This window comes from Chenopodium album, chromosome 21, assembly GCF_948465745.1.
Source record: "Chenopodium album chromosome 21, dcCheAlbu1.1, whole genome shotgun sequence".
Classification (NCBI taxonomy): Eukaryota; Viridiplantae; Streptophyta; class Magnoliopsida; order Caryophyllales; family Amaranthaceae; genus Chenopodium; species Chenopodium album.
In genome coordinates, this window is record NC_137854.1 from 6,747,018 (window position 1) to 6,767,688 (window position 20,671).

General features: G+C 34.8%; 2 protein-coding genes across 2 annotated transcripts; both read right to left on the reverse strand.

Moving 5' to 3' along the window:
- Positions 1 to 215: 215 nt before the first annotated feature.
- Positions 216 to 10,071, reverse strand: LOC145600259 (phytyl ester synthase 2, chloroplastic-like). Its single transcript, XM_081656185.1, has 14 exons — positions 9,645 to 10,071; positions 7,623 to 7,674; positions 7,371 to 7,426; positions 6,927 to 7,085; positions 6,266 to 6,373; positions 5,061 to 5,167; positions 4,282 to 4,403; positions 3,584 to 3,734; positions 3,289 to 3,419; positions 2,524 to 2,890; positions 1,877 to 1,990; positions 1,466 to 1,548; positions 1,178 to 1,287; positions 216 to 911 (listed from the first exon to the last, which is right to left on the reverse strand). The coding sequence occupies exons 1-14, from the start codon at positions 10,069 to 10,071 to the stop codon at positions 721 to 723; spliced, it is 2,178 nt and encodes a 725-aa protein (XP_081512311.1). The 3' UTR covers positions 216 to 720.
- A 787-nt stretch (positions 10,072 to 10,858) lies between these two features.
- LOC145601712 (phytyl ester synthase 2, chloroplastic-like) lies at positions 10,859 to 18,383 on the reverse strand. The gene is made up of 14 exons (XM_081657774.1): positions 17,997 to 18,383; positions 15,669 to 15,720; positions 15,418 to 15,473; positions 14,899 to 15,057; positions 14,591 to 14,698; positions 14,349 to 14,458; positions 13,973 to 14,094; positions 13,653 to 13,803; positions 13,357 to 13,487; positions 12,620 to 12,986; positions 12,167 to 12,280; positions 11,807 to 11,889; positions 11,520 to 11,629; positions 10,859 to 11,251 (listed from the first exon to the last, which is right to left on the reverse strand). Exons 1-14 carry the CDS (start codon positions 18,373 to 18,375, stop codon positions 11,061 to 11,063), a joined length of 2,133 nt encoding a protein of 710 aa, XP_081513900.1. The 5' UTR covers positions 18,376 to 18,383; the 3' UTR covers positions 10,859 to 11,060.
- Positions 18,384 to 20,671: the final 2,288 nt, after the last annotated feature.

Below are 20,671 nucleotides of genomic sequence, written 5' to 3' on the forward strand. Positions count from 1 at the left end.
TGTAATTTAAGCATATAAAACAGTTACTTCTATTATGAATGTATATACTACGAAGTAATGAAGTATGACTTAATCTAAGCTCAATATATAGCAGGATTCGAGGACACGAAGGAAGTACAAGAGAACAGAAGATTTGTACAAGTATATCTTTATGGTCTCGTTGCACATGATTTCAGTTTCATTAAGAAAACTAACATAGTGCTTCCAAGTTTCCAACTCCTAAAAACAGTCTACAAAGCCAGACAGCAGAAAAGTAAGAAAACTTTCAAGCTACATTCATACTAAGAGCTCGTATAGAAGGCTGAGTTTCCTTTGGACGATGTAGTTAGCGGCCTTAAAATCACCACAGTCATCGATCAGCAGGAGCTCCCAAATAGTTACTCCTCGACTGAATCTGGCTTGTAAGAGTTATAACTGTCTCCTGTGATGAATGAAACTTGTCGTGGCACCTGAGGCTTGGCATCGTGGTTGACAACATAAAGATAGAAATGAAAAATATTCCTTCATGAAAATGACGGTTCAGGAAGCAAATAAGATACCAATGAATCGTTATTAACCGTTTGTCTGATTTTACATACAATGATACAAGTAGTAAAGGTCCCTTAGCTATTTATTTATTTATTTATTGTGTTGGAGTATACAGGACTGGACCATTGTATGCAGTTCTGTAGATAACATGAATTCTTGTAGTTAAGGAACTTCCATGTATGTAAATAATAACTAATGCTCAAATGTAGGAATTTCAGCCTCGGAACCATGCATGGTTTGGTACAATGCTCGGGCAGCAAGACTCCGGTAGGGATCTTTTTCTCTTCTCTCCTTTAAATATGAGATGCAACGCTCAACATCCGACTTTACTTGTAAATATACTTGGTGTGCTTTCTCTTTGTCTCTCAACTCCTGCTTCATCCCTGTAATACACAGCAAAATTCACATCATTGTATGTAGCAGGATGACTAACAAACAAACCATTAGAAGAAAAGTTGATTAGATAAAGATATAGAGAAGTCAGGAACATAGAGTACACGAATTAAACAACTACTAATTGCATTGATAAATTTCTCTAGTTTCCATGTTATACATTAGCAATCTAAAAACTCGAAAAACAAATTGTAAGGCGCATAAGTCTGTACTGGACATGAGACAGAATCTTTGCATACACTAATCAGAAAGATACCTGCTGTGTCAATTGGTTTGCCAAACATATAATAGAATCGGCCTGGAAGTTTTGGTACAGCTCCTGGAAAATACATAATTTGATTTGCTACTTCCCCTTCCAAGTCAGTCCTATCACAATTAACAAAGGTTAGCTCATGGATGGAGGTTTTTTCAGATATTAAGCCTTTATTTGAGGGCTCATATGTTAGGTAAAAACCGGAGCAAGCTAAGAGAATACAATACCTGTTAGCAGAAGAATTATAAGAAAATTTAATTATTATCAAACCATGATGCGAACCAAGATTACCTTAATTGGATCTGACTAGTTCGTTTCTCTATGGCTTCCCTGAGGTAAGGAAATTTCATCTGGTCTTCAGAGTCTAAAAGAATCTGCAGATATACAACAAACAAAATTCATTCGTAAAGAATATAATACGTGAATTTTATAGATGTAATAGTGAGATAAACATGTTTATGTTGTATAGGTACATCCATATAAAAATCAGGTTGTTGACAAAATGCATACCTTAGTATGCCAGGGAATATGTCATATATCAATATATGTTGAGTGCATATGAATGAAGAATGGATTTGGTGTGAAGAATCATGCATGTATGCTTATTGTTTCAGACTTGATGAACAAATGGATAATCATAAGGTAAATTAGTAAAATTCCAAATGGACTAAGTATTAAGAGTTAAGACAGACGCGAACTAACCTCACAAATATCATCTTCTCCAATAACCCCGAAAGGTATAATCTTTGCTCCAAATCTAGCAGCCATTCTCACAAATTCAGACCTTTCTGGCCAAAATAATTGATATTCCTCACCCTGCATAGTTAATTGTTTAATCGAATTTTATTTATAAAATATCAACCGATACATTCCATTGCCATACAGTCACATGACTACAAAATTCTCTGACTTTGACTCTCTCTCTCAGCAGTGGAACTACAAAAGGTGTTAGTATTACCATTACACTTAGTAATTTAGTATTTATATTGGAGTTGTCTGTCTTCTTATTAAAATAATAAAAAAAAAAAAAAAAAAAAAAAAAAAAAAAAAATCCTTGAGTTATACTCCCTCCGTCTCTTTATTATTGTCCACTTTCTCTTTATTATGTGAGTAATAAATGATAGAAAGTGGACATTAATAAAGAGACGGAGGGAGTATTACTTATAATTCTCTGCTGCCTGCTGGTCTCTACATAAAAGGACAGCTAGTCAGCTATACAAAATTAGCCAAGTATATAAATGGGAAAGCTGCACACTTCTGACATCCATCTAGAGTTTGCAACCTTAAACTTCCACCAAAATGAGCTAGAATTGAGAAAGACGCAATTTTTTATAGAGTAGATACATAACCTTGTCATGAAGAGCTTCACGCACTCCTCCCGGATACAACAGAATGTGAGAACCTGATGAAAGTAACTTGTAGATGTTACTGGCTGAGACCGGAATTGCACCCATGATCCTAAATGAATCGAACAAAGATAAATCCAATACATCTTCTTGCAGCTTTACAAAAAACAAAGGATGTGAAAGAACTCTCAAGAGAATATTTCTTTTTTCCATAAAGTTTCGTACTATAGAAAATGTATCCAAAGCCAGTAACATGTGATTTCCAACTAATACTACAGGACCTTCACTAGGAATTCCTGCAAGGCCTCGCACAATTTTACCATTCTCCAAAGTAGAGAGCATCACCAGTCCAGTAGCAATGTCAAGCCATCTGTGATCAATGATATGATGATAAAAGCAACTATAATCAAGATCCACACAAAATTTTTAAAATCTGAATTCTGAACCATGTAAGCTAGTGTTCCTCATTTGCCCCTTCATTTTATGATACAAGGAAGTATAGCTACTTACACACTCATAGAATTCAGTTAATATCACATATAATTGTGTTGATGTATAGTGACATTGGTGTTCTATAGTGACAACTAATGCTGCACTGATATATTAGGATTTGAAATGTAGTATACTTTGAATTTTTGAAATGAAGAGATTATATGGTAATATCACCTCAAGAGCTTTTCTTTTCTCCCTTCTTGAATTTTTCATATCTGGTGCCATTAGTCATTACTACGTTCACACAGATGATATATACTAAAAAAGATTATTTACCTGAATGAATCAGATAGTTTTTTATATTCAGCGTCAGTGGGAGGCAAGTAGTCGGAAAGATAGTCATGGAATTTACCACAACGATATAGACTTGTACCCTTTATAATGGTCACAACATCAACACCATCTTCCTGTGAATTAAAGCATATTAAAAAGTAAATGTCAAGACTAAACAGAAAAAATAAAAAGGAAGAAAATAATCTTGCTAAGACAAGAGTATCATATCAAGAAGAATAGAATGTGCCATATCAGAATCCAGTCTCAGAACTTCTAAGAAGGGCAAAGTTCAACTAACCAGGAAGAGAAAATGACCAGAATCCTGGATGTTACGAATCTCACACTTTGGCATTTTACCAGTGTTTTTCAGCACACGAATCTCTTGTTTTGGCAAAGCTTCACGAATCTTTTCTGCTTCCTCCAAGCTTGGTAGAAGTTGATCCCTTTCACTGTGATAAATTACAAATAATAAAGCTGAAAAACAGAAAGTGAAAGTAGTATATCACTGTATGACTTTTTAAAAGTACAGTCAAAGTACCATCTTGGCTTATTTGACATCATCTTATTTCTAATTCTCTGCTTCCTAGTATTATTTGCAATTTTGCACATTTGCACAAATACTGAAGTATAGAAAGGTGTGCTATATGCTTGTATATGCATTTGTGAGATATTTGATTTACATACTATACATTTACCAAAAAAAATAAACAAGCTATTGTGGCGTACATCAGGTCAAAAACCAAATTGGTACCATCGCCTCACAAATCTAAATGTGACCAGCACTCCATGTGGTCTGGCGAGGAACGCTCACATTTTAATCAATCTTAACAAGTATTCAAGGACGTTAATTTGAAATCCTCAAACTAAAGATTAGCAAGATTAAAGATATATTCATTCCTTAACTTGGGATTATAGCAAACCAGAACTGCAAATTAAGGAAATCTTTTTAGTTTTTACAGTAACTGATTAAGCTTATGAGATGAAAGTAATGACCACCTGGCAAGAATTAAAATCTGGGCTTTGACAGCATGTAAACGCGAATTAGCAAATGAGCAAGCTGATTTCATCATCTGCAGCTTCCACAAAAGTGTCTCTCTAGGAAGAATATCAGCCAAGACCTACGACTTTAATCATGAATTTCTTACAAGTAGATAAAATGCAAAGTAAAAAATAGATTGGGTATAAAACTCTAAAATATCAATGACAAAACAAAAGGCTTAATTAATCGAAGGACAAATATGTTCAGTTTACAACTCAGACATATGCTCACAATAATTCATTTAAAATTCCAGCCAATAACTGTGACCTCATTCAAGAACTCATTGCTTAGTAAGTATTCACTTGTATAATGATAAACAATAGCATTCTGATACTGTACATAAATGGTACAAATTTCATAAGTAATAAGCCATATAGAAAGACTGAAGAGAATTGAAAATCTAAGGAAAAAAGGTTACAATGATACTTTGTATATAATACGGCGTAACAAGAAAGAAGACATGATAAATGAATAAAGGAGGTTTTGAATTATTATTTTTTTCTCTCCCTTAGTATTCCCAAGTTCCAACACTTTTATTATCCCAGCAGATCAGAAAGGAAGAGAAAGCCTTCAAGCAGAGACACACTGACATGCATAAAAGCTCAAAAGCCTTGATACAACACAGCTCAAAACAAAACAAAACACTAATATATGGATAATATACTGTACATACCTGGCTATCATAAATGTAAAATAAGTTGTGCAATGGAGATTCAATAAGAGTATTGGGACTTACAGATAAGTAGGATAACAGATCACCAAGACCTTGAGAACGTTGTTCCAATGTTGCTTGTCGTTCAAGACCTTTCTCTACACTAGATGAGATCAAATAAAAGGGTTCACCTGGGGAAATTGAAAGGAAATTGTCAGCTGCTTAATTTTTTTGCTAGCCAGATACAATTAGTCTTCTCCTCGTTGAAACAAACATGGATTAGTGATGAAAAATTCTCATGGCTCAGAAAATTTGCTGCACTACACATCATTATTGATATGTGAGTGGTGACAAAGTTATAAACACAATGTTCAAGGAGGGTTATCACAAGTTTTATTAGCAATTCAACTTCTAACCTATGTCCAGCTTGCTATGTTTTATGGAAGTCCAGCTCTCCTCTATTTATATCACTCCTTATAAAACTGTATCATAGCATTTGTTATTCGACATTGCAATGGTAGCCTTTCACAGTTATGAGTTTAGGTCTCATATTTCAGGGAGTGGTACATACCCAGATACCCTGCATTGGAATCCAACAGTTTAGTTTGCAAATGTGAAGGTCAAACTTTAGAGTATCTCTATTTCGGAAACTTGTTGATATAGTCTTTACTAATTATAGTTTTGAGTCTCAATATGTTTCTATACAGATCTACTCCTTTAAGTAAAAATCGTGAGAGAAATATATATTCCTACAACTATTACTCTACACCTCATTTTTTGATGATCTCTCTCTCAAAAAAAAAAAAAAAAAAAAAAAAAAAGAAAAAAAATCAAGAAAAAATCTCCAATGCAAAATCAGGTAACATGGGCACGCTACAATCACTTGATAGATAAATTATTATCACAGAAGCACATATTTAAACTGATACAGCTGCACTGTCCGTTTTGCTGATGATAGAGATTGAATATGTAAAGCTCTACAGTCATCAATCAAAGGTGGACATTTCATTTTCACCCTCAAAATCATATCCATGGAGTAGGACCATTTATATGAGTAACTTAAAGTTGGATTCATATAAAATTACATAGAAAACTAAAGCAAAGGACCATGAACACAATTTATTTAGGACCCTACATACACCTGCTTTACTAAAGAGGTATCAATGGTCCTCTGATTAAAAGAAATAAACAAGGAAGATTAGGAAATAGTATTCAATCTTCAGCACGCATAAACTGTTGGCTTAGATATAAAGCAATAAAAAATCAGATAGACGAAAAGGAAACTAAACCTGTCATAAGGCCGAGGGTGTTTCGTATACTGATCAGAGAAAGCTCATTGGGGATGACTTTCAATAAAGGAAATAGAAGTTGCAGGTTTGATTTGCTATAACATGTAGCTGCAAGACCAATATTAACAATATATTATAACTAGTTCAAGCAAGTAACTGAATAAGCATGGGAGTTTAATTTTCTTTCACCGCAGTAAAATTTGGACTCTATGGAGTGGCAAAATAACAAGTGATTGTAGACTAAAAACGTTGAATACAATTTTGATAATCAAATAACCAGAGAAAACAAAATCAATGTTCTAATCTCCAGGATTTGAGAGATGTTCATAATGTTAATGTAGCTTACATATGCTCCCCAATATTCCTCATTAACCAATGGTCTTTGTTCTAGTCATTTCACTTCAACAATAGAGAATTTCTGCAAATCATGGCACCATACAGGCAGATTTTTTTAATTGATTAAGATTCTAAACATCGACTGAGATTCACATAATGCATCACATTTAGCCAAAGTTTAGCAGATACAATTTAGTGGTATATTTTCTATACAAACTTAATTGAGATCACAAGATTGATGGTAGTTCAGCTCAAGAAAATACATGGGAAATCATTAAGAAAAATTTACAAGTACAGGGCTGGTTGCACAAACAATAATTATTACCAGGATTAGCCAAAATGAGTACAAGATCAATATCAGGATTTCGAGCTGCCACAGCTAATGCAAGACATCCTCCAATCGATTCTCCAACAAGGTAAATGGGTTTCTCAGGGGACCGATGATTCTCTGACCTTACAGTTTCCTCAACCAGCAATACCAGTTCTAAATGAAGAAAGAAAAATAACAGTAGTAAGACAATATTGTCTATGATAACAAACATTAGGGACTTAGGGTTATTACTACAACACATTAAATTAATGTAAAATGGGTTCGACATGAACATATGCTACATTTGTTGAATAGATGTGCATACATAATCATGTAATTTTTTACAAAGTAAAATACACAACAGGATAACAGGTTACAAAACATAAAAAACAGACAATGTACTTGGCATATGTATATAACTAATATACATTCATGGTGCAAAATTGAAAAGAGGTAGACCTTGGAATGGAGTTCGATCCTTGACAGGTATGTGCAAGCACCATACATCAAATATCCTTGACATTTGACAAAGAAGACAATATCCCATTAGTTCGGCGTAATGAACACTTTCTTTAATTTGGATACCAAGATAGACAGGAATGTAGTTAAGCCAAAATAGAATATTTTTGTTGTTACAAAAACAGGTTTGCCAATGAATAAACAGTAAAGTAAAAGGATTGGCAATGAAGTAATGAAGCATGTAATACTCACTTGCCTAGTTTCTGGTGTTGTAAAACAAGTCCACACCCAAGACCATCAATTCCTGTAAATTATATATTTGATCAAAACCAACTTTGAATAAGTAATGAAACATCTAACATAGCAATTGTACTACTAGTAAAGTACCAAACACTATCATTTGACGGATTTCATCCACTTCTCTATTTACCTCTTCACCACCATAACCAAAGTACCAAACTCAAACCCCCCATTTTTCAGTTTTTAACTCTCCCCCAATTTCCCATATAAGGAAACAATTTGAGCATATCTTTCGTCTGGAAAACTTTACCGCGAACTGGGTTTCCCCGTGGTAGATCAACAAACTCGTCGCCAAAGACCCCTAGCACGGGGAAACCCAGTTCGCGGTAGAGTTTGGCGACGAGTTTGTTGAGCTTTGCCAATCCAAAATGTCATCAATTTTTCATCCACCCAACCTATTAAAACCCATTACCACCCGAAAAAATTGAAATTCACATGAATTTTTTCATTCCTCCCCAAAAAACTACCTCAAATTCATGGTTGCATCATAACTGATGAAGACAGTAACTTTCTGCTGCATAATAGTAATCTGGTATGTGAATGAATTGAGGATGTATTCACAAAAATATAATTTGAACACTTTTTTTTATTGATTTGTGTAATTTGTTATTTGTAAGAGTGTTGTGGAAGAGGGGAAGTTTTTGGCGCACTAAATTTCTTGTGATAAAATTGAAATGGGAGGGAAATTACGCTGGGATAATAAGATAAAAGGTGATCTGGGTCCATTGAACCAGATGAACTCATAGAAGTTTTTTTTGGATGGGGTGTTTGGATGGTGGGAATCCGAGTTTAGGGATTAAAAGGTGGGATTGGGATTGAGAATTAATGGATGGAAATTGGAAATATATGAAAATATATCAACACCTTGTTTGGATAGTGGGTGGGAATTTTTGGGGAATAAATAACAATTTTACAAAAATGCCCTTAATAAGATTATTATTTCATTATTTTCATTAATGGCAAAAATGTCATTTTTCCCTAGGAATTCAGTGCAATTCACCCATAAATAATTCCATTCCCAAATTCCTTTTTATTCTCATTCCCACCAAACAAACTAGGCTTATTTTTTCAATTGAGATTAAAATTCCCAATACCACCCTCAATTCTTACTTGCCAAACCCCCCCCCCCCCCCCGAAGGGAAATGAAGTCATGAAAGATGAAAGTATGGATTCATGAAAGTCATTTTTTTTTTTTTTTTTTTTGTAAAAATTAAAGGAAAAATTGAAAATAATAATCTCAACTTTGTTAATTCTACTCAAAGACTTTACCTTCCATTTGCTCATAACAATTTAATTTAACCTCATATTTTAGGAGTTTAATTTGATGTATTTCTTAAAAATATATAAAAGTTTAATTTAATGTAGAGGTGATCAAGGGTCGGGTTTCTCAAAAAAAAAAAAAAAAAAAAAAAAGTGTTTGTTTGAGCCAAGCTTTCGAGCAGAAAGTTATACTTATACGGTTATACCCAAACCTGGTATTTTGAGCTATCTAAACTTTTTTTTGTAAAATTGGGCTGGGTTGAAATTTTGGGCCCAAAAACCCAGCCCACACCCAGGTAATTTTAGGGCGAGGCCAAGCTTGGTTTGATAAGCTTGGATCATGTCTAATTTAATGTGAATTACGGACCAAATTTTTATTTTGTTATTTACCCTCAAAACTAATCAATTAAGGTGGGTAAGATACTAGGGAAGAAATGTTCCTTTGTTAAAGATAATAAATTAAACGTCAATAAAAGGAAGACTTTTAATAAGTACAAAATAATGTAATTACCGTAATCATTTTTAACCCTTAAAATATTATAGATTTATAGACCAACCTCTACATGCGCATGTTTAACTTTATTTTATTGTCCAAAAAAAAAAAACTTTAATTTCACCTTAACAAATACTTCGTAGTACAAATATATAGTTGTGAGACGTTAGTAAAAAAATTGTTACAATATTTATAAAACGGAGAAAGTATTAATTATATACCGGGAAGGTAGAGAAGGAGAGGGGAGTTGTGCATTCTACTCCCCGTCTCCAACGGTGAAAACCAACGAGGCGGTCCATGGCCACGGCCACCTCCACCATCGGATTTGATGAAGAGATTAGCCAATTCAAAATATTCTCTCCAACTCCTCTTATTTTTCTCATCCTCTTCCGTTATTGCACTTACAATCCTGGCTTTTCCATTGATATGATTATTGTTCTTCTTAGCTACCTCTACTTTTACAGTTGGCGTTACAGTTTTTATTGTGGTGGATGTGATCGGCCATGAACTAAACTTACGCTCTGCATTATAGACTGCAGAAACGGCTGCCGGCTGCCGCGGCAAAGCACTACCAAACAACCTCATCACCGGTGTCGATAATAATCCTACACCGGTGACGGGGACGTAGCCTTTGCCGGTAACCGCCATCAATATAAGATAGAGAGAGAAGTAATAAGCTAAGGTAGTGTACCACAGTACTAGTGTAATAGAGTATTACTGCTCTTTATAATTTTTAGTATAAATATTATAGATATAGTAGTGGTGATTGGGAATTAGGGACTACACTTAGTAGAGAGGACCCATATTCGATCCCCCGCAACAATAATTGGGAGGGAACTGGAATCTAACCACCTCCCGAATTCGGATTAGCCCAAAGGGTGACCAGTAAGTGATATATTTGTTCAGAACTGGTGGATAATTTGAAGTACACGACTACTACTCCTAATAATTATGTACATCTGGTATTGGTTGTAACTTGTAAGTAAGAAAGGACATTTTCAATTAATGATTAATGTATCAATATGATTCCTACATTTGCCATAATATTATTTGCAGCCATGTGATTGGAGATGCTTGCGAGCACACGGGTTTTGGCCATTATTATGAAAATTAAATATTTTGAAAATTTACTCAACGACTTTTTTTCTCCATAAATTCAAAGAAGATCAAGAGAAAATAATGAACATTTAGTTACTTCGATTGAGAGTCTCACAAGAGAGCGAGTTGTTTCTGAATTTGTTCTAAAATCTCAACAACCAAAACGTACTCAAGATAAACTCTATCATAATTTTTATAGCTTATATATAACACAACTTAACATAAAAAATTATCAGTGTATGTAAGATAAAAACTATACATAATTGTACTATAAAAGTATAAAGCAAAGATTGAAAACTCAAAAAATTTACTGTTATATGTATATACTTCGTATGACCAATTTTGGAGCTTTTATTGAGAAAAAATTAAAGAATCTATTCACCAATTGTTTGTCTGAATTTACGTAGTAAAGGTCTCCTTATTTCTTGTGTTGGGAATATACAGGATGAATGGACCATTATATTATATACAGTTCTGTACATAATAATACTTGAATTCCTGTAAGTAAGTGAACTTCCATGTATGTAAAATTACAATAACTAATGCTCAAATGTGGGAACATCAGCCGTCGAACCATGCATGATTTGGTACAATGTTCGGGCAGCAAGACTTCGGTAGGGATCTTTTTCTCTTTTCTCCTTTAAATATGAGATGCAACGCTCAACCTCTGACTTTACTTGCAAATATACTTCGTGTGCTTTCTCTTTGTCTCTCAACTCCTGCTTCATACCTGTCATACACAGCAAAATTCGTATCATTGTATGTAGCAGCGATTGACTAACAAACAAACCGTTAGAAGAAAAGTTGATCAGATGAAAAATAGAGAAGTCTGCAGGAACATAGATAGTACATGAATTACACAACCAATAGTTGCATTGATAAAGTTCTCTACTTTCCAAGTTATACTAGAATTCATAAGCAATTTGAAAACTCGAAAAAAAAAGACTGTAAGGCGTGTAAGTTTGTACTTGACAGGAGAACACAAATCAGAAAGATACCTGCTGTGTCAATTGGTTTGCTAAACATAAAATAAAATCGGCCTGGAATTTTTGGTAGAACTCCTGGAATATATGCAACTTGGCTTGCTACTTCCCCTTCCAAATCAGTCCTATCATAGATTTAACAGAGGCTTAGCTCATGGATATTCTTTCGAATTTCAAGCCTTCCTTTATTTGAGGGCTCAAATATTTCAGGTAAAAACCGGAGCAAAATTGATACCATACTTTTAGCAGAAGGATTAAGGAATGTTAAATCTTGTCAAATCAGGATACGGAACTAGGATTACCTTAATTGAATCTGACTAGTCCGTTTCTCTATGGCTTCCCTGAGGTAAGGAATCTTCATCTGGTCTTCAGAGTCTAGAAGAAACTGCAGAAATGCAAAATATAAAAAATAAATAAAAAAAAGTCATTCGTAATGAATACATTCAAGTTATGGATGTAATAGCAAGACAAACATGTTTATGTTGCATAGGTACATCCACCGAAAAGGAGGTTATGCCATATATATGAGTGCATATGAATGAATTTGAGTAAAGAATCATGTATGCTAATTGTTTTAGACTTTTTTGTACAAAATGGATAATTATATAAGGCAAACAAGTAAATTTCTAATGGACTAAGTATTAAGACATACACGAACTAACCTCACAAACATCATCTTCTCCAATAGCCCCAAAAGGTATAATTTTTGCTCCAAATCTAGCAGCCATTCTCACAAATTCAGACCTTTCTGGCCAAAATAATTGATATTCCTCACGCTGCATAGCTTATTATGTAATCGAATGTTAATTACAAAATGTCCACAGAACATTCCATTGCCATACAGTTACTAGACTGCAAAATTCTGACTTATAATTCTCTGCTGATCTCTACATAAAAGGACAACTATACAAGTATAAAAAAAACTGTGCTTGAGTTACTTATAATTCTCTGCTGATCTCTACATAAAAGGCCAGGACAACGAACTATACAAGAATAACCAAGTATATGGGGAAGCTGTATGTTTGTGACAATCGTATGGAGTTTGCAATTTTAAGTCTCCACAAAAAAGAGCTAAAATTGAGATAGACAACAATAATAGAGATACAGACTAGAACCTTGTTATGAAGAGCTTCACGCATTCCTCCCGGATACAAAAAAATGTGAGAACCTGATGAAAGTGACTTGTAAAAGTTGCTGGCTGAGACAGGAATTGCACCCAACATCCTAAAGGGATCGAACAGAGATATATCCAATACGTCTTCTTCCAGCTTTACAAAAAATAAAGGATGTGCAAGACCTCTCAGGATAATATTTCTCTTTGTCATAAAGTTTAGTACTATAGGATATAAATCCAAACCCAGTAACATGTGATTTCCAACTAATACTACAGGACCTTCTCTAGGAATTCCTTCAAGGCCTCGCACAATTTTACCATTCTCCAAAGTAGAGAGCATCACCAGTCCAGTAACGTCATGTAACCATCTGTGATCAATGATATGATGATCAAGGCTACATTCAAGCTCTACACTGTGTTTAATCTAAACCATGTAAAGTAGTGATCAAGGCAATATAATCACTTTACTATACATATATATTTGGAATTCTGTTAGTATCACATAATATAAAATAGTGTTGATGATGTACAATGACATCTAATGTGGCATTGACATTTTATAATGACAAGTACTTGAATCAAAAACTTTTGCTAAAATGTCGTATACTTTGAAATGGATGGTTTATATCACAAGTTCACAACAAAAACTATTCTTTTCTTCCTCACTTCTTTGATTTTTCCTCATCTTTATCTTTAATCTGATCATACAGATATTATATACTGAAAATGATTATTTACCTGAATGATTCATATGTTTTTTTAAATTCAGCGTCAGTGAGAGGCAAGAAGTCAGAAATATAGTCATGGAATTTACCACGACGATAGAGACTTGTACCCTTTATAATGGTCACTAGATCAACACCATCTTCCTGTGAATTAAAGTATAAAAAGGAAATGTCAAGACAATACCAGAACAAAAAAAACTAAACAGAGAACATATCATGACAAGACAAGAGTATCTATATATCAGGAAGAATTGAATATGCCATAAACATGCAGTCCCGAGTTCTTAAAAAGGACAAAGTTCAACTAACCAGGAACAGAAAGTGACCAGAATCCTTGAAGTTACGGGTCTCACACTTTGGCATTTTACCAGTGTTATTCAACACACGAATCTCTTGTTTTGGTAAAGCTCCACGAATCCTTTCTGCTTCCTCCGAGCTTGGTAGTAGTGGATCCCTTCCACTGAGATAATATACAAATAAGAGAGCCGAAAATCAGTATAAGCAGACATGTATAAAGTCTGAAAGTCCCCAAACTAATGATTAGAAATATATTCATTCTTAACTTGGGGTTGAAGCAAACCAGAACTGGAAATTTAGAATATCTATAAATAGACAAAGTGAATGACCACCTGGCAAGAATTAGAATCTGTGCTTTGACAACATGTAAACGGGAACTAGCAAATGAGCTAGCTGATTTCATCATCTGCAGCTTCCACAGAAGTGTGTCTCTAGGAAGAATATCAGCCAAGACCTGCGATTAATCATAATTTTCTTTCAGATAATCTGCAGGTAATATGTAATGTAAAAACTAAACAGGTACAATTTTAAAGGACGAAAGGCTAAGGTTCATTTATGCACAACAATGTTTAGTTAACAACTTAGACATTTAACTGTTGCACATTCTGCAAATTAGATTGAGCATTAATACATGGAAATTTTGTAAAGGACCACCCTTCAAAACACACTATCATAATGCCAAACAAGTAGTTTAGTATTGAGCCTTACAGAAAAGTAGGATGATAGCTCACCAAGACCTTGAGAAAGTTGTTCCAATATTGTTGCTTGTCGTCCAAGCCCTTTCTCCACGATAGATGGGACTAAATTAAAGGGCTCGCCTGGAAGAATTGTCATGAAGTTAATTAGTTATTTGATTTCTTTGCTAGCCAGAAGCTAATTAGTTAACTCTTAGTAGTTAAAACCAACATGGATTAGCAATGAGATAGTTAAAGCTTAAAAGGAAACAACACCTGTCATTAGGCCAAGGGTGTATCGTATACTCATCAGAGAAATCTCATTGGGGATGACTTCCGATAGAGGTAACAGAGATTGTAGGTGTGACTTGTGGTAACTTGTAGCTGCAAGACCAATAAGGCAATAACAACAATAAGTTACTAAAATTCATGCAGGGTAACAGAATAAACGTGAGAAGCTTAAATTCTGTTTCAAAACTTGAGATCACAAGATTTATGCTAATTCAGCTCAATAATTTTTCACATGGGTAATTATGAGAAAAATTCTACAAGCAGAAGCTAATCATACAAACAATAATTCTAACCAGGATTAGCCAAAATGAGTACAAGATCAATGTCCGGATTTCGAGCTGCCACAGCTAATGCAAGACATCCTCCAATTGATTCTCCAACAAGATATATGGGTCTCTCAGGGAACTGATGATTCTCTGCTCTTACAGTTTCCTCAACCAGCAATACCAGTTCTAAATGAAGAGAAAAAAGGTAAGTAGTAAACAACATTGTCTATGATCACAAACCTTACAAAAAGAGTAACATTAATTCCATAAAGACCATAATCATGTTTATGATGAAGTACTCCATCAAAGTTATTCTTAAGCACATAATATTTTTGGGACAAACAATAACAGAGAAATAAAAAGCTTTTATGGGACAGAGGTAGTATAAAACAAACACGATAATAGGCAATATCAAAACAAACAATAACAGAGAAAAAAGAAGCTTTATGGGACAGAGGTAGTATAAAACATAACACGACAATAGGTAATAACAAATTAAACAGAAGTACTGTGCATATGTATAACAAAATAGAAAAAAGGTAAGACCTTGAAATGGAGTTCGATCCTTGATGGGAATGTGCATGCACCATACATCAAAAATCCTTGATAAGGAAGAAAATACCTCATTAGTTCTGCTTTGTGTAATCAACACAATTTATGGAGCAGTACATACATGTTTTGAATTACATATGTATGTGGGATATAGCTACAAGCCTACAACATACTCGCCAATTGAGATGCAAATATTGAAACAATGAAGTAATGAGAATGGTAATTACGAATATTATTATACTCACTTGCAAAGTTTCTGGTGTTGTAGAGCAAGTCCACATCCAAGACCATCAATTCCTAAAAATGATATTTGATGTAAATATTACAAGCATAATTTTAAAAAGGTTATTAAGTAATGTAAGATTAAACATAGCAAATTCTAGGTACAAGTAGTTAAAAGTATTTCCAATTGTATATATAATGGATTTGCAAAATTTTAAGTAGATGATGAAAGGTGGGATAAATACTTGTGGAACAAGCAAGCTGCTCAAATATGCTACACTGCTAATAGAATTTTGAGTATATAAACACAATAACATCATTTATTAAATTGTGTACGCAAGCTTGCTACAAACTTCCCATTAGAGATGATCTATAATAAGAAGATGAGTTTGCCGGTGAGCAAAAAAAATTTATGGATTGAGGTATCTATCATATACGATATGTATATATTGCAAGCAACTAAGCAAGTCCTTATAAGATGTATGGCTTGACGGTAATGCTATTGACTCTCAAGATGCACTATTTTTGAACAATTAATTAACGGCTATTTCACCAAATGCCACTGAGCAATTTAAAAATTCACCAAATGCCATCGGACTTTTCAGAATTCACCAAATGCCACCCAGTTTTTAAAAAATTCATCCAGTGCCATTAATGACCAACGGCCGTTAACTCCGTTAGTAATTAGGGGATAATCATGACACGTGTCATGATATAATTGGACCATTTATCTTAATTCATAATTATAAAAAAAATACAAAAAAAGTTTAAAAAAATACAAAAAATAAAAAAAAATTAAAAAAAAAAACCCAAAATTTTCCCAGCCACCCCCACCACCGCCAAACCCTAGCCCCTCCCCTCATCTCGCCGGAAAACGGCCAGTCACCACCGGAACCACCTTCACCACCGAAACCACCTTCACCACCATTCCCTATCCCTCTGCCCCTCCCTTCACGCAACTCACCTCTCCCCAGCCCAGAAACCGACTTGCCGGAGTCGGGATCACCCGCTATCGCCGACCCCCACCCATTGTTACTCTGACCCCTCCCCTACCTGATGCGCCACCCATCCAATCTAACCTTAACCCGCGAAAACCACAACCAACCTCCACCTTCACGAGCAACGGTTCTGATTCAACCCCTTCCCGACCACCACAGCCTCGAAACCACCCCCTCCCCTGTTTTCCGGCTCCTATAAACCCCATTCCCTCACCTTAAACCACCAAAAATCGACTTAACCCAGAAAACCCGATACCCTAGAAAATGGGATTTCTGGGTTGAACCCGAAACCCAAATGGGTTCTGTAATGTGGCGGTGAAGTGGCGGTGCATCGGGGGTTGAGGATTTAGACAAATTGGCGCGCGTGGGAGCAACGAAGAGAGCTGGGTGGTGCTAATCGTGGCTGATGTGGTGGTGCGTGTGGGTGTAGCAAAGGGGGCAGTGTGGTGCTTGGAGGTGGAGTTGTTGTGGTGGCAGTGAGGGAGCAGGGTTTTTGGGGTCGGGACGAGCAGCCTGGGTGGTTTTGGGGGTCGGCGATGGGTCAGGTGGGGAGCTACATGGTCGGCCGGCCGATTGTTGGTGGTTTCGGTGGTGACCGGCCGTTTTCCGGCGAGATGGGGGGAGGGGCTAGGGTTTGGCGGTGGTGGGGGTGGCTGGGAAAATTTTGGGTCTTTTTTTAAAATTTTTTTTGTTTTTTGTATTTTTTTTTAGCTTTTTTTGTTTTTTTTTAAAATTTTTATGAATTAAGATAAATGGTCCAATTATATCATGACACGTGTCATGATTAACCCCTAACTACTAACGGAGTTAACGGCCGTTGGTCATTAATGGCACTGGATGAATTTTTTAAAAATTGGGTGGCATTTGGTGAATTCTGAAAAGTCCGATGGCATTTGGTGAATTTTTAAATTGCTCAGTGGCATTTGGTGAAATAGCCGATTAATTAATTCAGGGCCTGCAACTTAAGAAGTACTTCAATTATGTAGTATATTGAGGTTTGATTCCTAGACCTCAGGGACATGAGGTGGGGAGTAATGCCACTACAACACTACTCCACCACCTCAACCTTGCATGTATGGCTATATTAGATATATATGTAACGTGAACAGTTTTTTTTCTTTCTTTACACGTTCAAATGAGATAAGATAATAAGACGTAAAAATCAGCTGAATAGAAGACACAATTAAAACATAAATATATGTACATGATACAAACTCTTAAATGGACCTAGTTCACACTAATTTAGTGTGTAGTACTAACATCAGAGACACTACAATTGTTTTTATTAATAATAAAAAAGTCACGTAATAAAAGTCATTTTGGTATTATAAAGGCTAGATCACAATCACATACCAGGCAAGTAGAGAAGAAGAGGAGAGTTGTCCATTCTCTCTCCACTCTCCAATGGCGAAAACCAACGAGGCGGACCACCGTCAGATCCGACGAATAGCTTAGCCAATTCAAAGTAATCTCTCCAACTCCTCTTAACTTCCTGCTCTTCTTCCATCGCACCAGAAATCACGGCTTTTCCATTGATATGATTATCTTCCGGACTTACCGCCACTCCTTTTTTCGACTTCGTGGTGGTTGTTGCGGCGGAAGTCGACCGTGAATTAAGCTTGCGCTCCGCATTGACAGCAACAAGGGCCGCCGGACACCGCCGTTCTGGGGCGGTGCCGGAAAAAGTTAGTGGTGTCGATGATAATCCGGCGACGGCGACGGTAGTAGCCATTGATTTAACATGAGAGAATAAATTAAACTCATTAAGCAGTAGAGAATGCAGATATATACTACGTATATAGTTAAATAATACACTTATACACGGCAAAGTCTACAACACTTTAATTGTGAACTGTAGAGTGTAGAACAGTAGAACATCATTTGTTTGTCAAGTGGTCTTACTAACGAAATTTTCAAATTTCTCTTCAATTCCTTTGATGTCATTAAAAAATTACAACCTCTATACGTTTGGTGCAATTAATTACAGTAATGAATTGTTCACAATTTCTTACACTTGTATGTGACATTGTGACTATAAAAGTATAAATGTTATATTGAGCAGACTAAGGGCCTGTTCTCATTGACTGAACTCAGCTGAACTGAACTGAACTGAAATGAATATTTTATAAGAGAAGGAAATTAGGAGCTGAACTGAACTGAACTGAACTGAACTCAGCTGAACTGAACTGAACTGAATTGAGCTGAACTGAATTGAACTGATTGGAGCTGAACTGAACTGAACTGATTGGAGCTGAACTGAATTGAATAGAGCTGAAATGAATATTTTATGAGAGAGGGAAATTAAGAGCTGAACTGAACTGAACTGAACTGAACTGATTGGAGCTGAACTGAACTGAACTGAACTGAAATTAAGTAAATATGAACAGACCCTTAAGTACGAATTAATGAACCATACCTACTCATGTTATCTAATTTCCGGAAAAATACAAGATCTTCATGATAATCAACAATTTTTTATATAGTGACAAATATTGTAAACAAATGCACAATTTTTTTTAATTGTAATTGATTCATGACTTCATGAGGAAAGCACTAAAATTGCTACTTCAAGTAGCTGTTTGGTAAACCATAACTTCAAATAGTGGTTTTGTCTATAATCTACAAACATATGTTAGTGTCAATAGATCACTACATCGTGTCAAAATAATTGACACCATTTAACTTTTTACACGTACAATTCATTTGTTAGCTTTAATCGGATTTTTTCCTCACTTTGTTTCATAATAATTAACACAATTTGACTTTATTTTTTTTCCATGATTTATACTGTATATTGAATTTGACAATAAGTTTTGAGTAATTCTTGAAAAATCAATTAGTATCATATGTAATATTTTAAATTTGTAATAAAATGAACCTTGTTTTCACGACAACAACCAAAAAAAATAAATAAATAACATTGTAATACTAATCTTTAATAATACACCAACTTTGTTTTATAAAAAATTTATACTCTCCCGTTCCCAAATTATTTATTTATTTATTTTTATTTTTTCTTTTTGTGTTTTGAGAACCACAAAGGCGAGCATGAAAATCGATCCTAGAATCTCTTGGAACCAGGAGGGAAGCTCTAACCATTTGAGCTATCCCTCACTCTCAAATTATTTTCCCATCTGACTTAAAACGGTCACAATCTTTAGAACATGTCTTAAAATATTTATATCTCCATTTTCATATGGGTAAATATTATAAACACTTGATATTAATAAAATATACAATATGACAAATCTAACAAAGTCACAAAAATATGTAATCACTTACAAGTATAGATTACTAGGAATTTATGATCAAAGTTTGACTCAATTATTTGAAGTGGTAAAATCATTTAGTGACAGAGCGAGTATAATAATCAATTGTTATCAAGTTATTTACCTTCTCTCGTAGCAAGGTGTCACTGACTCATTGTATGTCACGAAGCTCAAATCACCTCTCTTCTAGTCTTCTATGATTCTATCACTAATTCACTATCACTCTCTCGTAATTCTTTACATACTACGTATTATTGTTTTCTATTCTCACGCGCAATGCATTGACAGAATATTGATTATTGACCTTTACTCTTAGAAAGTAGAATAAGTTATTTTATGCAAAATAAACATAGAACACAAACCTTTAGAATAAATGCTGGAGAATTAAGCAAGTAGAGTAGTCAAATTGAACACTATATTTGCATAATTTGATCACTATTATGAATGGCACTTCAATGCTTGGCTACAATAACACGTTAAGTAATCTTCCAATTATAATCTGGCAACAGATTATGTTGCCTCTCTTGGATACTCTACTCCGACGCACCATGACCTTTTATGAACAGCAGATTATGTTGCCTCTCTTGGATATTCTACTCCGACGCACCATGACCTTTTATGAACAGCAAATTTTCTTATTTTTTACTTTATAGACAAATTAGGGCACGGTCTTGTGAGAAAACATTCCTAATCTACTCCATGTATCTTATTAAAATATATATATATATATATATATATATATATATATATATATATATA